This window comes from Myodes glareolus, chromosome 4 (genome assembly GCF_982192425.1).
Source record: "Myodes glareolus chromosome 4, mMyoGla1.1, whole genome shotgun sequence".
Taxonomy (NCBI): Eukaryota; Metazoa; Chordata; class Mammalia; order Rodentia; family Cricetidae; genus Myodes; species Myodes glareolus.
Genome location: NC_142029.1, coordinates 4,785,734 through 4,802,044, shown reverse-complemented (window position 1 = coordinate 4,802,044; position 16,311 = coordinate 4,785,734). Strand labels below are relative to the sequence as shown.

Genomic DNA, 16,311 nt, shown 5'->3' with positions numbered 1-16,311 from the left:
AGAAGCTCAGAGGAACAGCACATGCTGGCCTCCCTCCTGCCCCACCCTTATCCTGAGACAGTGGAGCCCACGCTGTTAGCTCCTGTGGCGACTGGCCCCCTCCTCTGTACCCTCCCTCCTTTCCCTCCAGGTTTGGTTTCCATAACAACCCCAGAAGGTGGGAGGCTGTTAACTGGCAGGTAATGCCCAGCTTGGGAGGGGGCAGAAAAATCTCTGGATGTTGGGCTGTGATCTGAAGTCTGGCAAGATTCCCAGCACCCCCTGCACCAGCTTCTAAACTGGATGGGGTGTCAAAGGGAAACCTGGTAAGGAGAGTTAGCAGTGTGTGGGGGGTGTCTTCCATCCATCCTTGGCAAGGAACTGGGACACCGACCTTCAGTCCCAAAATAGCTGCTGACTATATCATGATGAGCAGGTGGGTTCTCTCTGAGCCTCGGTTTCCCCGAAGTAACAGGGAAGTTTGGATTTTGTTTCACTTCATTCAACTTTTGCATCACCCAGGACTCCTTTGATGGTCCCGAGGGCTCATTTTGTTATAGCGGTATATATCTCGGAAGTGGGAACTCGTTGGTTTTCATGAGGCAGAGTGGACATCAATTGAAGCTGTGAGGCAGGTTTGACTAGTGACAGGAAGCTGGCATTCCAGCAGTCTGTGCAGCCTTGGCAGAAGTGGATAGGTTATTTCTCAAGATGCTCAGAAACATGCCTATCTAAAAAATCGAGTCTGGTTCCTCTGGCATGACTGTTCTTGGCACAGGTGCTGCTCTGGTGAGGGTCCAGCTACTCCGCTGTGACTGTTCTTGGCACAGGTGTGGCCGGGCTCATTGGGAAGTACATCACATTTTCTTCATGGCTCTGAGAAGGAGGAGTGCTTGGTCATGGAATCCCATGGCGGAGGCAAGACCCTTTAGGACTTGCCAGGGACATGAAACCACACAGAGCATCCTCTAGACACCAGGGCTGAGCTGGGGAACGAGCTGGTCCTGGGTGATGACTTTCCCTGGACCGCAGCATCTTGGTGGTGATTATGTAGGCTCCAGGATGGGGAAGAAGGAGAGGCCCAGGCCGACGCTGACCACTTTCCTGCCTGATGGTCTTTATGCGCTGTAGGCTGCTGCTCGCCCCACATCCTACAGAGATCCCCAGGCCCAGCCTGCCACCACACTCCGAACACCAGGACAGCGAAACTTCTGGTCTGACAAAGCGCTCCCTCTCAAACCCCAGCCTCCCCACTCCATTCTCACTGATGATCCGGCTTCTTATTTCAGAGAAGAGGCAATCAGATGAGAAATTCCTTCCTCTCTTCATCAGCTCTACCAATCTACCTCCAGCCAGAGCTCTGCCTTCCTGAGCTGAAGGTCACTGCTGCACCTCAGCACCTGGATTCCCGCCTGCTCAGGAAACTGAGATCCTCAGTGCCTCCCCCTCCCGCTTCATCAGAGGCCCCTCTCTTTAGGATCGTTTCCATTAGTCTCTCTTCTTTGGAAGGCCTTCCTTGACCCTCGTGTCCCCCGGCCACCACGCCATTTTCTGTCTTGTTTCACCGACACTCCATGAATCAGATACCTGTATTTCACACGTCCTTACCCACCCCAGACCCTCTCTCCCTAGATGCAGAGCCTCCCTCTCCACCCCTTGTCAGGGGCACCAACGGCCATTCACAGCCAACAGTCCATCTGCTGTTCTGTCTGGCCATCTGTCATAACCATCACCAGCCTCCTCCTGCTATGTTCTACGTGAAACTTTCTTCCTTGCTGGCCTTTGGGTACCGCTCGCCTGGGTGTCCTCCCTACAGCTGGCCAGTTCCCTCCAGTCTTTATGCAACATTCCCACTTTTATTTTATGCATGTGTGTGTTTTGCTCATATGTATGTCTGTGTACCACGTGTGTGCCTGATGTACTCACACAGACCAGAAAAGGGCATCAAATCCCCTGGAACTGGAGTTACAGACAGCTGTGAGTCTCTGTGAGTGCTAGGAATTGAACCCAGGTCTTCTGAAAGAACAGTCAGTGTTCTTAATCACTAAGCCATCTCACCGATTCCTCTGTCCCATCTCCCCCACCCCCGCTTTTTAAAAAAGTGTTTACTTATTTTGTGTATGTGCGTGTGCCTGGTTGTGCGAATGTGCACCAAGTGTGTGCAGCGTCTGTGGACACCAGGAGAGGGCATCAGGTTCCCTGGAACTGGAGCTGTAGATGGTTGTAAGCCACGCAAAATGGGTGACCTGAACCCCATTCCTCCTTCTGAAGAGCAGAAAGTACTCTTCATGACGGAGCAATCTCTCCAGCACTCCCCACCGGTTTCTTGACCTCAAGATGCTGGTGTGTTCCACAGAACACTCACTCTACAGACGTGCTTGGACCTAGGTTATCTTGTCTGGCTTCCAATGTCTTCAGCTCCCCAGCAGCTTCTAATTGATTCCTCCACCTCCATCACTTCGCAAACTCCAGACTGGAAGATCCTACCACCCTTCCACACTTAGGACACCCCCAACTGTACGTCTGACGCCCTCCCTCCCTCAGCTGGCTCCTCCCTCTGAGTCTCCATTTCCACCCATCTGTTACAAGCAAAACCCCTCAGTCATGCCTTCAAATCGCCCACCACCGACCAGGGCTCCTCTACCCTGCTCAGACACCCGTCTTAGCCACTCCTCTCTATGAAAGCAGAGGGTCTGTGTTTGCCGATTTCCACCTCCAGTCTGTGGTCCACGCAGGACCCAATCATCTCAGCTCTGCCAGCTCTTTTCCCCTAGTGATTCTCATGCTCCCCGGATCACACGTGACCTTTGAGAACAGACCTTGAGGTCCCAAACCCACCACTCTTCAGCTTCATCCACTATTCTATCCTTTACTCATTCAGCTCCACCCGGGCATGAATCTACACTTCAGGGAGGTGAGATATTGCCTCTGAGCCTGTTTCAGTGTCTATAAAGCGGGAGGCCTGCAGTCAGTTTACAAACACCTAGAAAGAGTCTCAGATAAACTTCCTACCCACCCAGCTCCCCATCTGGCCTGGAGGTGTCCCAGAGCAGCCCAAGAGCCCAGCTCCTCTTTCAGCTTCCTCTCCCCTACAGCATAGCTCAGGCACATGCAAGAGTTCAAGACCGCGAAAACTGAACTGAGCTCTGGTCCCACCGTGCTCTTCTGCACTGCGGAAGCCAGGACGTGCAAGGGCATGGAGTACCAACTCCCAGTGCACACTCTCTGTTGAGGGCAGAGCCCAGTTCAGCACACACCAAGACCATAGCTCACATAAAGGGTCTGCCAGCTCAGTTCCTGATCAGGGCTTCCATCTAGCAGCCCTGTCCTCATCAGTTGTCCACTAGAGCCAGGCACCTGGTCTATGACATCCTATGGGGGGAGCGCCTCAACTCTGATAACTCTGCAAGTATCCCTTAGGAAAGGAAATGAGGCCGTACCTGGACTACAGTAGGCCTGGGGTCACGCTCACCCTGTGGTGGGCTTCCTGTGTGCCCTGTTCCAGACACTGGTCTTCCTGCTGGCCAAGAGGCTGCTGCGCCCGGCCTAGGATAATGACCAATGGGGCTCAACAGAAAGCTGTAGACTTTCTTAAACTATCGAGACAGCGTGGTTTGGAGCGTGCGCTTTATAGATGACTATGTCACCTTGCAAAGTTAAAAGACTGCACACTGCAAATGGCTGGCTGCCTCTAGTGTACCTCCTTGGCTGCTGGGAGCCTCTGAGATGGGTCAGTGGCTTAAAGAAATGCCAAACAGGAGTCCTCCTGGCACAAGTTCTAGGGGAAGCTGGCTGCTTCCCCTAAGAATTCTCTATTGTAATTTCACTATCAATTACCATGGATGCCAGGTCACTGGTCACAGTGGGATCTGGGACTGGATTGCTTGTTGGATAGCACAGAGGATGTTGAAGGAGAATCAACACTCCTCCTGCCCCATCTTCTGAGGTACAGTCTTGTTAAGACAGGCTCCCCTCAGACTCACTATGCAGCCTATGTTGGTCTTAAACTCATGACAATCTTTCAGCCTTAGCCTCTCAATGCCTAAAGACCCTTCATTTGATCGCACCCAAACACCAAGATGTAGAATATTAATAGTAATGATGTCCCTTTAAGGCAGGGCTGGCATGATCCCCGCATGAGCCAGGGTGCTCAAACACTTCCACTCCCTTGCTAGAACGAGCTGTAAGTTTCTATCCTGTCTTTAACTTGCCATAGAGCAAGGCAGGGACCCCTCTGTGCACATGTAGCTCGCAGGACCGCAGCAGGGACGCCCAGAAAGCATGGAACATGGGGTACCAAAACCCTACTCCCACCCACACAGCTGGTGTGAGGCGCCCCGTGCGACGCGCTGGATACTTACGCCATGACTATCACACTGAAGTCTAACCAGTTCCAAGGGTCCCGGAGGAAGGTGAATGCGTGCAGGCAGAAGCCCCGAGCTAGAATCTTCACCAGAGACTCAAAGGTGTAGATGGCAGTGAAGGTGTACCTGGGGAGGAGAGGTCAGCGGGGGCTCTTAGGGGACCTGGAGCCCACGGACTGCGTTCATAAGCCTCCCTACATGCTGTAAGTCCTGGGGAGACCTCACACCACAGCCATCACCACGGGTTGCGCCCCGTGATTAAGCTTTAGGAAGGACTGCAGATCTGTGGCAAACATCTAGCTAACAAGTCCACCAGGCCATTTGCTTTACAGAGAGACTATCACGTGTCTAGAGAACTCTTCCCTTTCTCCCTTGCTGGAAGACCCCGACAGACTTCTCAGTCCACCTCGGGGAGAGGGGCACGTTCACAGGCATATGGTGACTACCAGGTCTGCATCCTGGGACATCATGGATAGAGAGAGCCACCGACCCTTACCCATGTTTGTGGGCTCTCCATAACTAGTGATGGGGACCAGTGACACCCTCAAGTACCTGCAGGGCCAGGGTTCTAGGTGCCTACTTTGGGCTGAAGGGAATTCAGACTTTCTGGGGTATAGTGCTGGTGGGTGCTTTCAGCCTTTGGCCAGCTGAGGAATCCAAAATGCCTGTGTGCTGGGCCTGGCCCGTGGGCTGGAAGAGGGTGGTATCTTAGGCTTCAGAGCATCTAGACATAGCCAGGGCAACCCCAGCCCTGAGTAGTCCTCTGTTCAAGCCACTCTTGTAAGAAAGGCTGCTGCACCTTCTAGTTCCGTAAACCAGGAGCGAGTGTGGTACAGGCCTGCCGAGTCTGTTGAGACCCGGAGGAGCCGGACATTTCTTCAGGAAGGGAAGACCCTAAAGAGTCTTCTGAAGCTGCAGAGGGTTATGGGAGGCAGGACTCGCGTGGGCACCATGGTGTAGCAGGGACTGCATGTCAGGCCAGCCAAACTCCAGTCCTCAGTGTGCCCATCTTCCAAATGGGGCAGGGGCTGTGCTGACCCATCAGGGGGGTTAACAGAGAGGATGCTTACTGATCTCATGTCAGTGCCTGGCATATCGCTCTTTAGGGGGTGACAAAAATTCCCCACATCGCCAGTCTGCAGAGTTCCCACCTCTGAGGCTATAAAATGAGAACAAGCATGTGGCGGGGCTGAGAACACAGGAGGGCAGAGGCTGGGCCAAGGCCACCCTCCACGGGTGGGACTACAGGCGTGGCACAGTCTCTGTCTCAGACAACTCCAGGATTCGTGGCATAGGATAGAAGAGGGAGGAGTGGCCCTCGAAGATACTCACTCGACATATTTGGTCCAAGGCGGAGGGTCGTGCTGGGCCATGAAGACACAGTTGGTCAGGATGGTACACATGATGAGCATGCTGAAGAGCGTGGCGCCAGCGTTAAGGAAGCTACGGGAGGGCTACTGACAAATCCACATGGGGGACCCACAGAGAAGGCCGTGGGAGGGTCTCAACCGCAAACGGCCATGGAAAAGAACACAAGAAACCACGGGAGAACTCTACCCAGAAAGCCACAGAAGGGGCTCCCACAGAAAGTCATGGGAGGGGCTGCACGAAGGCATAGCGGTCCCATCTAAAACTCCATAGAGAGGGCCCAAAGAAAGCTGCAGCAGGGGCCTCACAGAAAGCCACAAAGCCAAGCCGCCATGGGAGCGGGGGGGGGGGGGAGCCAAGCCGCCACGGGAGCAGGGGGGGGGGCCAAGCCACCACGGAAGCGGGGGCGGGGGGGGGAGAGAGAGCGCCAAGCCGTTATACCCACTGATGGGCTGGCCTGGTGTTGTCACTGCCAGGCAGGTGCCGCGACTCTTCCATGCTCCGCCCTCTCTACAGAGCAGTCTGGTCTTGGTCTCCCCCAGGCTCTGGCTCAGCCCACCCTTTTCCATAGCTCTTAGCAAGCACTAGACAAGCTGGAGACCACGTCTTCCACAAGGTTCTCTGTGGGACCCAGGATGGAGTGAAGAGACACCCTAGACCTTAGGGTTGACTCCCGCCCCAAGTCATACGGGAGGGTCACAAACTTTACCAATGGCTCTGCAGTTTGGGGCAGGCCGGGATAGGCAGGATCCCAAGTTCTCTCTCCTCAGGCTTTAACTTCAAAGTGCACACCTGCCAGGTGTCTGTGGGGGAGCATTTCCTGGGTGCTTCTGGCCATTGCACCTGCATCTCAGTCTGGTTCTATGCCCTGAACCTCTTGCTCTTCAACTGTTCCCTCAGCAGGAGCTCCCAGCCCTCACCACCCCAAGCCCTTGGCTGTTGCTGCTTTGAGCCCCCAGAGGCCAGACATACCCTTTGTAGCCTGTGGCTCCTCACTGAATGACAACCATCTGACTTTTTGTCAGAAAGGAAGCACTGCAAACACTAGCATTGAGTCCTGGTGTCTTTGTGGGACCCCAGGAATTATCTACCCTGTCCCAACTGTGGTTGTGTGTCCTCGCTGTTGCTTCAGGCTGAACAAAGCTGTCTGACTTCTCCACTCTTTCTCTTGCCTCTGCAAGATGGAGGAGCAAGGATCATACCCTGGGCCTTGGAGGGGAGGGTACCCAGGAGCCTAGCTGCACCGACCACTCCCTATGGCTGCTTCCAGGCTTGGGACACCACAGCCCAGCCGCAGCCCTGAGCACACAGCTGCTAAACAGAGTCTCCCAAGGGCAGTGCCAGCCTGACCGCCAGCTGGCGCTTAGTGATGCCTGCTCTGACTGCAGAATATATACATGGGGATCCAGCCAGGTGAATACCCCTTCTGCCTCCAGGCTTCCGGGAAACCCAGTTAATTAATTAATTCTCTAGCCTCTCATTAAAAAAAAAAAACAAGAAGTGATTGGGCCCCTTTATCAACTCAGGGCTGCCTACAGGAGTGCTCATCCAGGGAGGGAACCCTCCAGGGCTGGGGTCCTCACCCCAGTGTGACACACAGCGATTACAAGGCTATCGTCACGGTCAGCTTTAACTGCCAACTTGACACAGCCAAGCCATGAGAGGAAAGCCTCAAATGAGGAACCAAGATCAGACTGACCCATGGGCATGCCTGTGGAGGGCGGTCTTGATGGATCCGTGGTGTGGGAGGACCCAGTTCACTGTGGGCAACCCCATCCCATGGGCAGATGGAGATCCTGTGTTATATGAGGAAGCCAGCAAAGTAAAATCTGTCTGCAAGCCAGCAGGCAGCCTCCTCCATGGTTTTTGCCTTTAACTTCTGGCCCTGACCTCCCTCAGTGATGGACCGTAACGCAGAAACTGAAACGAACCTGTTCTCCCCTACGGCGCTTTTGGTCAGTGTTTTATAACAGCAACAGATCAACTAAAGCAGTCACCACGGCCAGGCCTATCTTCCTGGCCTTCAGTCACTCATCTCGACGTCCCATCCCTGTCTCTGACATCTCCATGTCAGGCTCTGTGAGGAAACTTGCTCACTGGGAGAACCATTTACAAACCCTCAGCCAGCTTCCTCCATCTCCAAGGGGTCACTGTTGAACCACGGAAAATCGCAGAATGTTTCTGAAGTCCATATGGGATGGTTCCCATAGCAGATATCCACTGGGCTCTGTTCATGAACCAGTCTGACCCCTAAGAGCCCCATGAGGTGGGAACTTTGCCTCCATCGGGAGAGATAAGAAATCTGATGCTTGAATCTCTGGTCACCGTCCCTCTGTTTATTTACATGGGATAAGGCATTGCAAATGGGATTCAGTTAAGTGGGAAGCACGGTTTTCCAGAATTATCTAGTTAGGTTCAATGTCATCACAGGGTCTTTATGGCAAAGAGGGGCAGGAGAGTCTGAGGCCCCTGACTGGCCAGTGCTTGCTGACAGACAGAGAAGAGCTCGGGAATCTGAAACAGCTCTGTAAGAAGAAAAACCTCGCAAACGACCTCACCCCTAGAGCCTCCACAAAGGAACAAAGCCCCGCTGACACCTTGATTTCCGCCCAGCGAGAGCCTCCAGAGCTGTAAGATGATAGATGTGTGCACTGCAATGCTAGCGTGTCTGTGCCCACGAATCTCAGCGGCACCAGGAGCCACCTGCCACAGAGACACGGATGGAGGGTGGAGTTGGCTCCATCTGCACCGCATCCCCTGTTCAGGGGCCACCTCTGACAGGCTTTCTGCAGGAGGATTTCAGCTCTGGTCTGCTCTCCTGTCTCCACGATGGAGGATGTCATGGTAGTTTCGGCACCTCGACCCTCATTTGACGACAACTATGTTAATCCTTACCTGCCACCCGCGGTGCTGTAAATCAAACCGGGGGGGGGGGCAGGTGGGAGAGTGTCACACAGGAGGGGCAGGGGAATGATGCCATTCTGTGTATGGCATGCACATGTGTGTGATGGCATATGTGGACACGTGCAAATGATCGTAGGGTGCATGTGAACTAGGCGGCAGTCTTGGGGGATACTGCTTGGTTTTCCAGATCTAGTGATGAGCTGGGGTGGGGTGAACCAGGCTCCTGTCCCTCCTTTTGACACTGGAGAAGTGTCACCTGGCTTTCTTGTCTCTGGGGAGGCTCTGACGCTACTCTGAGTCAGCGCTGTGTGCAGCAAGAGCCATCGCTCCCTACCTAGACCAGGATCCTAGTCTTCAGGCCTCCTCCCTAAGCTCCAGGACCCCAAGGAGCTCAGCACGGCCAACACCAGACTTACGAGTTAACCAAATTCCCGGACAGGACACACCCATCTGTACTGCTTGCTAGTTTCAGGCCAGTATCAAGCTGGTCTTCTGTGTGGGCAGCGGCAAAGGCCAGCTCTACAGGCCTGTGCACAGCGGAACATCTTCAATCCTGTTGTGTCATTATCCCAAACACCCACTCCCAGCCCCACAATTAAAACGCCAGCAAAGGCTGCCTGTTCAACAGCAGAGAATGCCTGACACTTGGGCACTTAAGTCTCCAGCTCTAGGGCTCCAATCTCCCAAAGAGGAGGGAATTAACCATGGGCTGATACTGTCTTGGGTTTGTGCTATTCAATGAACACGCACACATGTACGCACACACACACACACACACACACACACTCACACACTCTTAATTTGATTGCCCATTTGAATCTGGTAGAGAAACGTGGGAGGGTTTTGGGAGCAGATCCTGGGCACCGCGACGAGAAAATGCTTCTTGGCATGGGCATGAGGTCTCTCTGAATGGGACTGTGGTAGAATCCACAGTCCCATTAGTTTCTTTTATTTAATCACGACAGGGACACCTTCTGCAGGGCTATAACAAAAACACATAGGAACAAACCAATTCTAGATGCCCACATTCACTCTGCCAGCCATTTGCCAGGGATACACCACAAGCTCATAACAAGGACCAGAGCCAACCAGAACGATGGCACTAGCCGGTCACACCACAAGCCGCAACTATCAGAGGAGACCAGGCTGCATTCTTGCCTCTCTACGTTTCTCTTTGCCCAGCCTGTCCACAGACCGTTCTGTACAAGTACAGACGTACTGGGTATTTGAATCGATGTGAAAACCGAAGCACAGTGCACTTCCACCATTGAAAGAGTGAGCTAAGACTGCTCACCGTGAGCCAGGCACAGCGGCCCATGACCTCCTGCACTCCACATATAAAGGTCAGAGGACTCTGAGCTCTAGGTCAACCTGGGATAGATAGAGAAACCCTCTGAACAAAGCTAAAACCCTAACAGAACTGCTTTGTGTTTCGGGGAATGGTGGCGCACACCTTTAATCCCAGCATTTGGGAGACAGAAGCGGGTGGATCTCTATGAGTTCAAGGCCAGTCTGGTCTACCCAGTGAGTCCCTCCCTGTCTCAGAAAAAACTGCACTATGGTTGCTAATGGACACAGGCTTGGTCCACTTTGGAGAGGGGAGTTGATGGAATCTTCTAGAAGTAAGTATTGGTGATGATTGTACAGCCTTACAAATCATTAAAAACAATCACTAAATCAAACACTTTAAAACACGTTTTATGGGCTGGAGCCATGGCTCTTGCAAAGGACCTGAGTTCAGTTCTCAGCACTCACACTGGGCAGCTCACAACTACCTTAACTCCAGATCCTGGGGGATCTGATGTCTATAAATCACACATGCACACACACACGCACACGCACACACACACACACACACACACACACACACACACGGTGGGGAGGGGGCAGAGAGAATTAAAAATAAATCAAAAAAATTTTACAATATGTGAAGTAGATCTCAACTTTTCAGAAGTAGTCAGTGGAGGGCTTTTGAACTCCTGGGTCTTTAGCCGGTGACTTTGGTCTAAAAAGGCCCAAGAATCTGCCTTCTAAACAAACTTCCTGGGTGACACGGAGTGGAACAATGAAATGAAGATTCTGAGGTGGGTCCTGGGGTTCTTTGGTTTCTACAAAATCCTACTACTGATGCTGGAAGGCCTGGTGGGTACATCATCACTCTGAGAGGACTGAGGGGACTGGGGGTTGGGGGAGAGGTGGGCTTCCAAATACCACGGATCTCAGCCCCTTTTTCCACTAGGTGGCGCTGTCAGGGATTATCATGCCACCCCAGGTAGTGGAGTACCACAAAGGCCCCAGGGCCTAGGGTAAGGCCTCTCACACACAGATGGTTCCCTGGGGTGGCTGTGGGGGGAGGCAGGCAGGCATCAAGGGCTCTCAGCGCTGGTCTTGCCAGATCAGCAATTCACAGCTTCAGAGACACCCCTCAAAGCACCCTCTAGGAGGGGACACTGGTTGAGGATCCCAGTGTCCCTACTGTCTTCCTCATCCACCTGCTTTCTGGCCTCTCATCTGCCCTAGTGAGTCCCAGCCCAGTGCTCGGAGAGGGCCATGGGACCTAGGCTGCATCCCGGGAGACTTTCTTGGCTGCCAAACACTGTTGGGTTGGTTAGCTACTTGGAGAAGCAGCCCCGAGTGAGCCTAGAGGATGCTTTGGGGAGGCCACACCCCTAAGGCAGGTTAGAGACCAGCTCTGCACACTAAGGAAACCATTTTCCCCTCCTCCTTCAGCTCGGTTCTTCCTACAAAGCTGTGACCACACTCTGGAGGGAACGGCAATAGGCTGGCTGTTCTACCATTCTTAGGGAGCTCTCTGAAGGAGGTATGCCCACTCAGAGTGGGGGTAGAGGTGGCTGGGGAGAGGGTTTGAGGGAGCTCTGCCCAGCTAGTTCACTATACCCACAACTAGTCCCCAGCATCGTTTGGAGCTCTCAACAATGTAAATGAGATTCACAATGGCATCTCTGGCCTTGGAGTTGGCTCAGTGGGCGAGGGTGCCATATCTGACCACCTAAGTTTGATCTCCGGTATCCACCTGGTGAGAAGACTGGCTTCTGACCCCTGACCTCCACATACACACCATGATGTATATGTGCTTCCCCCAACATCACATGTAAACAAATAAATGTAATAATAATGATAATAATAATCTAACAATGACAACTGCAGAAAGCTAAAACTGACCAACCAAACAATGGCACCGCCGACAGCCATGCCCTCATCCAGGTCACCAGTGGCCACGGATAGGGCTTCACAGGTCCTCGTTGTAAAATGTGGATGCCTCTGGCTTGGCGGGCAGTGCCACCCCTCTCTGTGATTCTACAAGTCCCTTCTCTGAAACCCAGAGACGACTGGGCCGGTGAGCTGGTCCAGTGGCAAAGGCACTGGCTGTCAAGCTTGACCACCATGTTTGATCCCTGGAGCGCACACAGGGAAAGGAGACACATGACCTCTGACCTCCACACTCCCCACACACATAAAAGCACAGTAAGTAAATAAGCATGTCTCACGGATGAAATGCAGAGACGGGCCGGCATTCGGGCGCTGCCTGAACTAGGACCCCGAAGCTGGGTTGGCGCTCTTGGTCCCACCGTTCCATTGCAACAGCTCTGTCAGCAGGCGGGAAGCATTTTTAGGCTGCAGTTTATGTAATTGGACGCTAACCAGACTTCTCTGAGAAGCTCTCAAACTGCAAACATTTTGTCAACACCTAGTTCAGAAGCGAGCGCTGCTTCCTTCGAAAGATGCCCACGTGAGAAAAAAAAAAACGAGAGGCCTTTTTACCAAGGAAAGGCTTTTCCTTGGCTGAACCTCTGCAAGGGGCAGCAGGAGGTGTATGTGTGTAGGGGGCACGGGCGGTGGTGGGTGGGGGCATTTGGAGCCATCAGAGAGAGGGGAAAGTGAGGATATCATTTCTTCTAGAATCGTACTGCTGGCTTCAAGGCTCTTTTTCCTCTTAAGAAGCAGAGAGGATGGAAGGGCTTCTCAAATGTCCTACACCCCAAGAACCCCCTAGGGATTTTGTTAAAAAGCAGGTACTAACTCAGCACGTCTAGGGTGGAGGTCAGGGTTCTACTTGTCTAATTAGCTGCTGGCGGGACCATGCCGCTTGTCCCAGGGGCAGTGAGGGGGCTCGGCACCTTACCCTGAGCTCAGCACCTGTGTATGAACCCAGGACAGATGCAGACGACAGAAATTGCCAGAAAGGATATGAATGTACTAGAATCTTCACAGCTGCCCTGCGCACGGGGTGGAAGGGGCTGAGGATGTACAAGGCCTTGGTGGCACTGAATCGGAAGATGGTTTTGCCCTTGTTCAGCACGATGAAGGTCTGTGGACAGAGGGAGACAGCTGTCATCTTACAGTCCTTAGGCCACGGCTAAGGGGTGGGGAAGGAGTAAAGGAAGTGGCTCCTCCCTTTTCTGTGGACCTCTGTGCCTGGGCCACGAGTGGCGAGGGGCCAGGCGGAGTCTGGGTGACCTTAGGCTGGCTGAGACTTACTTGAGTTTCAGAATTACCATCTCAACAAGGGTCTTCCAGCCGGGCATGGCAGCGCACGACTATAATGGCAGCCCCTGGGAGGCCAAGGCAAGATGATTCCTCTGTTCCATGCCAGCCGCTTCTGCAGCAGAAGCCTCCTCTGCTCCCCTTCTCCTCCCTCCCCTTCTCCCACATTGCATGGAACTTCAGCAGAGAATGCCCGCTTGCAGCCAGGCCAGCGCAGACGTACAGGTGGGGAGGGAAAAGAAAGCTGGAGTCACCCAGGCTTTCCCTGGGACCCAGTTTGCCTGAGGTCAGCCAGAGGACAATCTCCTTCTGGCACACAACCTAGCGTCTCCCTCGTGAAGGGTTGTGAGCAGCCTAGGGTGGCCTGGGCTTGGAGGTCTCTGGAAGGTATACACCTATCTGGCATAATGGGGCGGAGCGGCCGTGACAGCACGAGCCTGCAGAGTGGAAGCCAAAGGCAGCCAGCATGCCAGAAGTGTGGCGAGCAGAGATCTGCGATCGCTCACCTTCGTGGGCTGAGTGGATGGGATGAAGCTCTACAAACATTAAAATTTGGGCTAGTGGGACAAGGTAAGCAGACAGATTAGAGCCAGAAGTTCCATGGGGGGTGCCTCCCTCAGCCAGGGTCAGCAAGGGTCACGCAGGATGGAGTCTGGGGCACTAGGCAATCTCTGATCAAACATTCCTTGGCTCCGCCCACATGGGCTGCTGGAGGGGCGGGGTTTAGAGGCTCAAAGCCCACCCAGCCTGGACTCCTTCCTTAGGCTTGCCTACTGTCCCTCTCCTGTCTCATCTAACTCCAACCTGCTTTCTGCTCCTCTCACGGGGACCTAGACTCTCTCCTGGCCGTGTCCCTAAACCCAATCCTAATTCTTCCATCAGCTCTGACTGACCATGGCAGAAGCCTACCCACTCATTCACCTAGATTCCACCTTCTGGCCTAATAACTGTCACGCTCACGCCCAACCCTGACCCTGCTCCAGTCACTTGAGCCAGAGAGATCCAGAAGCCTCAGAGGACAGCTTTCCTGACTGTGTAGATTGAGTACGTGTGGGCCTCTTCCCATCCACAGTCGGTTACACATGAAGCTGTGCGTGTGTGCATACACACAGACGTGCACACTCGGGCTCTTGGTCTCCCAAACACTGTCTCAAACCATGTGACCGACACACTGACACGCGTTACAAAGACCCTCACACTGACTACAGTTCCCTCTCAGGCCCCACAGGGGTTGCTCTGCCCTTAGCTTGGAGCCGAGCACAGTAACCCAGCAGCCTCCTCGGTCTCTGGTGCCTGGCCTTCAGGAAAGGTCAACCCCTAGATTCCAGCCTGTAGTCCCACTACCAGTCCCTACAGTTAGGTCCAGAAGTGTGGACAGTTGAGCGGGGATCCTATGCCTCTGTAGGAGCTCTGCATGTCTGTCACCTTGTTTGGTGCAAGATGGTGACCTGTGGTCTGAAGAGGAGGCCAAGGCAGGGCCTTGTGGAGAAACAATTCTGTCCATCTCTCTGGGAGCAAAATGACAGAACCAGTCTTCCCCACAAGGCCCAGGAGACTACCGCTGTGGCTCAGCTTGAGACAGCTGGCTCTGATGATGATGTCGGCTAATTCTCGGAGCTACCAGAGGGAGGGAGGAGCCCATGCGGCTTTTACTAAGGAGGGAGACCACTCAGGGCTTCTTTCCACATCTGGGGACAGGGAGGAATTCCCTAGAGGTGTCTACCAAAGCACTACACAAGAAGGCAAGAGTTCAGTGATCTTTCCACCAACTTAGAGACACAATCACCATTATTTATGTCTTTACCCCAGAACTCCAAAATTAAGGTGACTGGAATACAGATCAATGGTGAGTCACTCCCCCAAAGCCCAGGGGAGCCAGCCCCACAGAACTCCACATAAGCAGAACCCCGTCTGCCTGTTGCCCTTCTGGGAGCTACCTAGCCGGGTGAGGAGGGTGTGGAGGGGGTGGCAGTCACCTTCTGGGTACTGTAGAAAGGGTCCAGGTCTTCGAGGGGCTCCCCAATGAGTTCTCGGGGTGGGTTGCCATAGAGATCCGGAAGCTTTTTGGAGGCCTGCAGGTCCAGCTGGGGCCGGGGAGCCTCCTCCTCTGGCAGGCCCTCACGACTCTCCTGTGACGTGGCCGAACCTCGGGCCTGCTTTTCCGCCATGCGCTTCTCGATGGCCGCCAGGGACTCCCGGGTGAACCTACGGAAGCTGCTGGTGCCCCGAGGTAACAGGAAGTTTGCCATCTTCTCATCCTGCTTCTGGGGGCACAGGCTCTCCTCAGGCTGCCTGGGGGAACGCTGGAAGACACAGACCTGTGTGTGATGGGTGCTACAGACGGAGGGCAGTGTGGTCAGTCAGCTATGCTGGAGCAGGAAAGGAGACAACTTGCCAGTGGGTACAAGCGTCCCCAGTTGCCAATCGCTGAACAGGCCACACATGACTGACAGTGTCTGGGGGTAAATACCTAAGCTCTCCCCCGTGGTGTGTACGAGGGACGGCACTGGAGTGGCTTCTCCACTCCTGCCCCAGTGCGTGGGTCTGAACACCAGGGGCCAAGGGAAAATGTGCCATCGTGATAGTTTTACCCTGCCCACTCTGCACCAAAGACAACATTCCAACTGTGTTCTTTTAAGACACGTCCATCCCCAACTGGCTCCCAGGTGTTGCGATATAAAACAGTTCCACACTAGCCCAGAATGGAGTATAAAAAGGGTTTATTTGTTTGGGGACAAACTCACAGAAAGAGTAGAGATCCGCAGTCCTCTGCGTGCACGGGAAACCGAACCCAATCCAGCAGCCAAGGGGCTCGCTGCACGCCCATACGTCCACATTTATAGTACAAGAGACCACGCCCAAAGTGGGCTAGCACCTCCCCCTTTTGTCTAAATATGATGGCTCCACTGAACAGGGATGGACAGAGAGGCCATTTGTTCTATCCCAGATCTCAACAGAATGGGTCTTTCGCTCCCCAGTGAAAGGTGAAACATGCATATGCCAGGAGTTGGCCCTGGATGGGACCAGGCCCTCTTCCTCCTCTCCAGGGAATAGTCCCAGACTATGTGGTATCCAGTTCCCAGTTCTCATGCTCTTACATGAGAGGCAGTACACATCAAACCTGGGCACAGGAGGCGGCAACTGAGGGGCATCAGCGTTTGCCCCAAGGGACCCAGGAAAACCTGTGGGT

At 53.8% G+C, this 16,311-nt stretch overlaps 1 protein-coding gene across 6 annotated transcripts in view; it reads right to left on the bottom strand.

Annotated features, from left to right (window-relative positions):
• The window catches only part of Scn5a (sodium voltage-gated channel alpha subunit 5), a 95,335-nt gene that overhangs the window by 63,261 nt on the left and 15,763 nt on the right, over positions 1-16,311 (bottom strand). For all 6 annotated transcript variants that reach the window (XM_087905154.1, XM_087905156.1, XM_087905158.1 and 3 more), the window contains exons 2-5: positions 15,098-15,424; positions 12,828-12,945; positions 5,676-5,766; positions 4,341-4,469 (exon numbers count right to left, since the gene is read on the bottom strand). In XM_087905154.1, coding sequence (XP_087761280.1) covers positions 4,341-4,469; positions 5,676-5,766; positions 12,828-12,945; positions 15,098-15,370 — 611 coding nt within the window. In that variant the 5' untranslated portion in view covers positions 15,371-15,424. The remainder of the gene's footprint in view (positions 1-4,340; positions 4,470-5,675; positions 5,767-12,827; positions 12,946-15,097; positions 15,425-16,311) is intronic.